Source organism: Lutzomyia longipalpis, chromosome 2 (assembly GCF_024334085.1).
Source record: "Lutzomyia longipalpis isolate SR_M1_2022 chromosome 2, ASM2433408v1".
NCBI lineage: Eukaryota > Metazoa > Arthropoda > Insecta > Diptera > Psychodidae > Lutzomyia > Lutzomyia longipalpis.
Window position 1 is genome coordinate 504,545 of NC_074708.1, and position 7,845 is coordinate 512,389.

Consider the following 7,845-nt stretch of genomic DNA (forward strand, 5'->3'; position numbering starts at 1 on the left):
ATTTAATTTAATTTAACAAAATTCTGCGAAAATCTTGGACAAAAAAAGTATGACAAAAGAAAAATTTCATTTTATTCTTTTACGCAATTCTTTTGATTAAACTTGGAAAACTAAAAAAAAGACTCTCACAGTAAAATTAAAAAAAAAGTAAACTTAAAATTAAACATTTCCAATGACGACATTCTTTTTCATAAACTCTATTCAATTTTTTTTTGCATTCAGTTTTATGCTAAAAATCATCAAATTCTCATAAATAAAATACAAACAATCTTAACATCAAATTTAGCGAGAAAAATCTCTGTGATGCTAAAAAAGAAAATTCTATACATACAAAGGTTCTCACTTCTCTCTCTCTCTCTCTCTCTCTCTCTCGTTCTCACAATAAAGGCACATTTTTTACGTCACTGGTTTTGTTCTTACTGTAAAAAAGATATCCTATTTTTTTTTTTAATGTACTTCTCCATCTAATTTCTCCGTTAAATCACTAAAAAAATATCCATATAAAAATACTTTTGACTTCCTTGTTCTCTCTCTAATAATTACGAAGCAAAAAGGATTTCTTTTCACGTATTTTTTTTTCTCTTTCTTGCTTATTTCTGATCTAAAAATATATATACTTTTTTGCAGCAATAAATCGTAATTTTTTTCTTCTTATTTTACATTTTTTTTATGCTACTGCTTTTACTCTAACTAATAAGTAATTTCCTTTAGAAAATTTCATCGCATTAAGACTTACAAATTACTATATAAAATAAAATGAATCTTACGTAAATTCCTTAAGAACATTATTAGCACAGTTTTTTCATCTCTTTTTATACCATTTTTTCTCTCTCTGAAATGATTGCATTTTTTTTTTCTTATAATTTTCTTCATTAAACATTTTTAAAAAATGTCAGGAATTGCAAAGCTCTGGCAACCTCTTCAACGCAAGTTTGCAGCTTATTGTACTATTTGATAGTACAGGAGAAAATTCAACGCAAAACATGACACAATGTCAATGCTCGCCCCGGAGGAGCTCCATAAGTAGATCAAATTCATCGCCTTCCTTTGACTTGATCGTCAGCATTTCTTTGCCAACCTTTAGTGAAGGAAAATCAATCAAATAAATTAGATAAAAATTAAAAAAAAAGAAAAAGTAATTATTTTGTAAATTTAGTTTAAGTTGTTAAGCCCCAATAGAATTGATAATTTTGATCGTGTAAAAAAGTATTTCAGTTTTAGTTTTGATAAAAATATTAAACGTATGTGTTACACTTTATAACTTAATTGTCTTAAGTTATAGATCTAAGTTTTCCTAAAACAGAAGAAATTTCTTCAAACAGACTACAGTTTTTTCAAACTAAATTTAAGTAAAAAAAGTCAGTCCTAAGATTTTTAAACAAGACCTCTGTTGTAGACTAGAATTAAGTTTTTTTTTAAGATCAGTGTTAATGATTGAATAGCCCTAATAGTCCCTTTCGGGGAATTGAAAGGTTTAGTTTTTATAGTTAATCACAGTAGGCGTATGTTATGTTGTACAAGAAAGAAAAATGAATTAGAAGTGACGCCAATGTGAATTTGATAAAATCATGTAAAATAGTAAGTAATCTGCGTATATTTATGTCACAAAATGAAGAATAGGCACTAATAATTTAAATACTTTTATATGAATTTGTCGGCGAAAAGGGATGGTAAAAATATTGATTGATTTAAAAAAGCTGTTTGAACAAAAGGTAAAAGTTGAAAGATATACAATGTATGAAGAATGAAAAGTTAATTAAAATGAATTATAATATGATTTTCTACACGAGGAAACGATAGGCATGAAGGGAACATAAAGCGGCCAACTAATACACAATAGGTAAAAATAAGTTGTAGAATATTTAGAAAGGATTTAATTAGATTAATTTATTTATTATAGATTCCCACACAACAACGACATTATTTGCCAATTATTTGCAATTTTATAATCTAGCGCGCTCGCCATAGATTTTACCATCCTCGCCACACCCACCCACACCGTAGATCAATTTGAATGAAATAAAAATACAGTCCACTGAATTGCGATCCCTAATAATCAGCATTTTAAGATTTCAAGGTTAGATCAGGGCTGAACTGCGCGGACCTTAGGAGGTCGGAATTGGGCCACGTTCCTCTAGGTCTAGTTTAAAAGAACTTAACATTAACCTTTAAAAATTTTAAGATTTAGACTAATAAAATTTAGACCTCCATTAAAAAAATTAAGTTCAGCTTATAAAACTAAAGCCTGGCTTAAAAAAACTCAAACCGATCCCTTATGCTAAAAAACTTTTACAAAAAAACGACTTAATTTATTTTAAATTAAAAAACAATTAAATAAATAAAAAAAAGCCAAATAAAAATTTTGAAAATAAAAATAATTCGGCCATTTAAAAGAAAAAAGGGGGGTTGGTAAAATCTCCGGGTCAGAATGTAATGTGAGGTGGTAACCCTAACACCGCTCTTTAACGCGTTAATATGCTTTATTACGCCTTCCAAAAAATTATAAAATTGTTTCTTTTTCAATTAAAATTCTTTTCAATTTCTCTATAAAACAGAAACTTTTTGAAGATGTAAAAGAATCCTTATTCTTACCTGGCAAGTTCGTTGCAATTCAGGAATTCGCAAGAGTAACTCCCCAAATTTAGCAGGTGATTCAGGGTAGTGAGCCAAGGTGTAGGCTTGAAGTGCCTGAAGGGCCTTCTCTTGACTCGTACGCACTTTTTCTGGCTCCTTTAGCTCCGATGTATCTGTTAAGAAGAATTTTGGTTTTACTTCTTACCCAAAAATAAAAAAAAATCACAAAAAAGATGGAAATTTTTTTACCTGATTGCAATAAGACAATCACTTTCATTGCAACATATTCATAGCGATCAACACGAAGGCGCCTGAGGTGATCAGTCAAATTGAGCATTCTCTCCACACATGCCTAAAGAAAAGAAAATAAAAACATAAATTTTCAAGTCTTTGGACTAAAGAATCTTTTAATTTTTTTTTAAGATAAAAATCTCACCTGGAGTCCACTTGATCGTGATTGGGCGAGAGTTATGGATTTTCCTTGGGATATTCGAATCTCACCGGGAGTTGAAATGGAACGGAAGCAACAGGAGAAGAGAAGCAATTCACACCACGAATTGATCAGTAAACAAATTTGATCGTCAATCTGGTGAAAGATTCTCAAATTAATTTATTTTTGTATTTTAATTTTCTCAAACTCACCGTGATATTCTTGAAGAGAGGCAAGCTTTTGCACCATTTGACAATTTTGTAGAGCCTATGATCGGCAATATTGCACAGATTTGCGATTAAGTCGGGATTTGAGGTGTCACTGTGCGACAATCCAGCACTGGCAAGAAGTGGATTTGCCGCTGGTGTCCCATTTGGGATGCTACCCGTTGGCTGTGGAGGTGGTGGTTGATTCAGACGCAGCAATTCCGTCTCATTGTACTGCCACAGATGTTCCACATCCATAATTTCCTGCAAGAGTGACGGAATGCGTGGCTTTGAGCCACCACCGGACACCCCATCGCCAGCCTCCATCTTCACCGGTGGCACAGTCATGCGATAGTTCTGATGGCAACCCCCAGGTGAATCGGAGGACATCACAGAGGGTGAGAGCATTGAACCCGGAAGTGTAAATGAGCACTGATACGTTGACCTACCACCACGTGTTCTATCTTCGCGAATTGCTGCAAAAATCAAGGGCATTGAAAGCAAATTGAAGTTTGTACGTTTTTTTTTTTGTAATAAACTTTTCTTCCCGGAACGATTAGACTTGCTTTCCGGAAAGCAAGGTAAGTGGCTGAAAATTCTGCAGCCATCCTTTTCATTGTTTCAAGCAGTTTCTACGGAACCTTAGGAGCCTTCTTTTCAACACCTGGCTGATCCTTGATGTCATCTTTGGGTCAAAAACTGATTTTATAAATGTTAAAGATGGAATAGCCCGAATAGCCCATTTCGGGAAATTGTAAGGTTTAGGCCTTTTAGTAAATCTTAGTAGGCGTATTTTGTAAAAAAAAACAAGAGAAAATCAATTTGAAGAGACGCCAAAGTGAATTAGAGAAAACAATATTAAATAGAATTTGTCGGGGAAAAAGGATGATAAAAATATTCACAGATTTAAAAGTTAAATAAAGAAAGGATTTGCTACAAGAAAACAAAAAGAGTGAAGGGAGAAAGAGCTAACAATAAAAATGCTTCATACAATTGCAAAGAGGACTTTACAAATGGACAGATTTTGACCCCTAAATGAAATCAAGGATCAGCAGGGTGTTGAAAAGGACGTTCCTAAGATTCCTTAGAAACTTCCTGATGCAATAGACAGTCATCCGGCACAACTTCCAAGCACTTATGGCACTTTCCGGGAAGCACATCCAATTGTTCCGGGAAGAACAGTGTACAAACTTAAAGTTGCTGACATTGAAGCTTCATACATATTTTGCGATAAGAAAAAAACCATCAAGGTTTGCATTTTATCAGCAAAGTATTTCTATATTTTGGCAATCTTCAACGTGATATTTTTTATGGAATCTCTTGAGTTTTTTTGCGATAAAATTCCACAAAATGATGAAAAAATTTGTGGGAAAAGAAAAGAAAAAAAATTTTACCTTCGAGCTTCATTCCTCGTTGAAGGCATTTCTCAAATCTGCACGCCGGACATTTCTTCCTTGTTGCTATCGTGACGGGGCACGCTGATCCACGTACACACACGTAGTTCTTCCTATTTTGGACGGTTCGCTTGAAGAAGCCCTTGCATGATTCACACGAAAAGATCCCATAGTGGAAGCCGGAAATTTTATCCCCACAAATAGGGCAGGGGCTATTGATGAGCTGCTGTCGGGATATGCCAGCTGAGGGTAGGGCTTCCCCCTCTAGGGCATTGGAATCATCATAGCACGCCCTTGCAGCGGGTGAGTCAGCATCAACGGGGTACGCTGTGGGTCTGTAGAGGACTGTATGGTGCAATGGGGACCCATTGAGGGCTCCATACATACTGTGCCTCCCCTGAATCGGGGAATGCGTGGGGCTGAATTCAGAGCTGTACGAATAGCAACTACTGTGTGAGGCATCGCTGTTGTTGCGGCTAAGTGATGGCGTGTAGATGTTGTGTCGCGATGTGAGGGGGGACTGACTTGGGGAGCTGTGTGTGTAGACGGAATGGATTGCTGAATCAGGGCTCGGATTGGCGGGCAAAAGGGTTGTCTTGGAGCGCACGAGGAGTGGTGCTTGCACGGATGAATTGTATTCGGGCACATTTGATTCCACCTTCAAATTCACCACATCATTCTGCACCAGCAGTGCCTTCCCATTGCTATCCCCAGTGCTTCCTGGTGGTGCTCCTGAGGCATCATGATGCGCATCTTTTGCCGTGAGCGAAAGGGCCTCATCGGTCACAAAATGTTCCTTCTTCGGTTCCAGCAGCAACTCATTCCCTTCTTCCACCTTCACGACGGAATCAATGAATGTTTTCCCACCATCTGGGAATGCCGGTGGCAACTTTGCTACATCCCCATTGCTACTGCCCACATTATCCACCTCCATCACATCCTCGTGCTCCGACAGCTCACCCTCCCACGACATTGGCCTCGGGGCAGTCTTAGCATTGCTCCCATCGCTCTTATTTCGCATATTGACCTTTGCACTCTCCTCAATGGTCAGCAGCTCACTCTCCGATTCATCGGATTCCTCCATTTTGGGCACAGAAATTCGGATGCTCCCACTGCTGCCGTAGAAGTGATTGGGGGTCGTGGCACGTGCCCCATTGCCCCCAGATGTCTCAATTATTGCATTCGATTGATCCTGATCGCAATTTATGCTGGTCACACTTATGTTGGAACTTCTTGCAGGAGCACTTTCACCTGCACTCGCCATTGCACTGTGCAATTTTCCTTGCTTTTTCTTGTATTTAATTTATTTTACTTTCTTCCAATTTTCCTCTTCTGTACATTTTTCTCTTCAATTTTCATCTTTTTTCCTGAAAAGAAAAGATTTTTTTTTATTAAATGAAAGTTTCTGAAAATTCTTTCCGGGAGTTTTCCGGAAAATTGAGAAGTTTTCTACCCATGGCCCACTGTTATTTTTTTTTTGTGCAAGCTCTTCATTTTCATTGCAATAAAAAACATTTTCTTCCGCGAAAAATCTGTGAAAAAAGCGCGAAAATTGTTTAAAAAAAAAATAGACAGTGTGAGCAAGAGGGATGGCGGAAACTTTGCACCCCTCTTACTTCCACAACGACCTTCACATATCACACGCAACGACCTTGCAAAATACATTTATCTCCCTCACACCGTATAGGGTTGGCTCTCGCTCACACATGTCGATCACTTGTCGAAATAGATGGCGCTGAGGGTGTCGAAAGCATAGAATGAGAGGTATATATGGGTTGCAACAGCACTCCATCTCGTTTGCACTCACACAATGGATCGTTTGTAAACACAAAAAAAAGTAGGAAGCAGAAAAAAATGAAAATAAACTGGAGGATTTTTTCTATTCCTTCCTTAATTTCAATTTATCCTTCCTGCCCAATTTGTCTCTGCCTTCCTACACTATTTGCACCTACAGAAATTGTGGTGGTAAATGCGATTGATGAGGTTTCTGCACTCGCGACTGTGACGCATTTTTACCGTTATGCATCAACTCCATCTTACGTGGCTCTCGCGGTACCTTCGCGGGGGGACTTCTTGACCATCACGCGCACACATCTTTGGCATCGTGTGTACCAAACAACGGGGACAATGTCCGGTGGTAACCGTGTGGACGGAAGGAGAATTTTGTTCCTACAAAGAAGCCGCGAAGGCAAAATAAATTCTGTTGTTGCGGCACCCGCGCGAAGGTGCAAAAAATAAATTATACTTTCGAAAAAAAAGAAGAAAGAAGAATTGCCCAGAAATATTGTGCAACTTGAGGCCTGCACTGTTGAAAGAAGTTACAAAAAAAATGCGCAAACTAGGCGACTTGCGAGTGAATTGAGGTGGTTTCGTGAGTCTCGCGCGATTGGAGGTGAGAGAACGAGTTTGGCACACCTTTTATGCCTTTTGCCAACAAAGTAAAATGCGCGAGATTATAAAGAGAGAAAAAAAAGTCCACCTCGCGACGTTTTGGGGTCCACCACAAAACTCTTCTCAACATATTTATCGAAGATGCGAAACTTTCAAAGGGAAAAATAATTCTCTCACCATTGCGACGGTGTAATGCGCTTTTTTTATCCACTTCTTCTTTTACACACCAGCAACGACGACGTCTTTCACACTCCGAGGGGGCTCCGCGAGTTTATTGACACGACAATTTTATTAGGAACAGGTATGAAGGAGGTAAAAGAAAATCCATCCATCAACCTCTGACTCATGCAATTCCTTATGATTATCTCAGCACACACTCGAGGCGTTCGATGTCACAACCAATTTTTCACTCTTTTCACGCACGTACACCGCATCTGCACATCAAACACTACCACAATGCCATGCACGAGATGCACTTGCACATGCACTTTGTGTCCATTGTGTGTTTACGCACTCGGAAAATGCCTTTTTCACGTGAAAAATGTCCATGTCACTTGTAAGCGCAAGAGAGAGGTACTATATATATATATACATATACATGACATGAGCCCGAGCAGTAAACGTCAATATGACGTCTACCTGTTGACGTTAAACCCACAAACTGACAGTATACTTTACAATCACCCTGTGTTTTGTTTACTTTTTGTATGCGAGAACGAGATGGCATGAGAAAAATACTCTTCTCTCACTCTGGCATCCATCTCATTTTCTCCTCAACCAACTAAACAGCGCCATATAACGTCTGGTCCAAATAATAAAATTTGAACTTTAACGAACTTCTCTTTCTTTT

General features: G+C 37.8%; 2 protein-coding genes across 2 annotated transcripts in view; both read right to left on the minus strand.

Annotated features, from left to right (window-relative positions):
- Positions 1–7,845, minus strand: part of LOC129788401 (N-acetylgalactosaminyltransferase 7) — a 783,634-nt gene that overhangs the window by 226,985 nt on the left and 548,804 nt on the right. The gene's annotated exons all lie outside the window — the stretch shown is intronic.
- LOC129788389 (nuclear hormone receptor FTZ-F1 beta) lies at positions 51–7,616 on the minus strand. Its single transcript, XM_055824392.1, has 7 exons — positions 7,173–7,616; positions 4,605–5,971; positions 3,217–3,686; positions 3,011–3,160; positions 2,824–2,926; positions 2,593–2,747; positions 51–1,078 (listed from the first exon to the last, which is right to left on the minus strand). The coding sequence occupies exons 2-7, from the start codon at positions 5,866–5,868 to the stop codon at positions 995–997; spliced, it is 2,226 nt and encodes a 741-aa protein (XP_055680367.1). The 5' UTR covers positions 5,869–5,971; positions 7,173–7,616; the 3' UTR covers positions 51–994.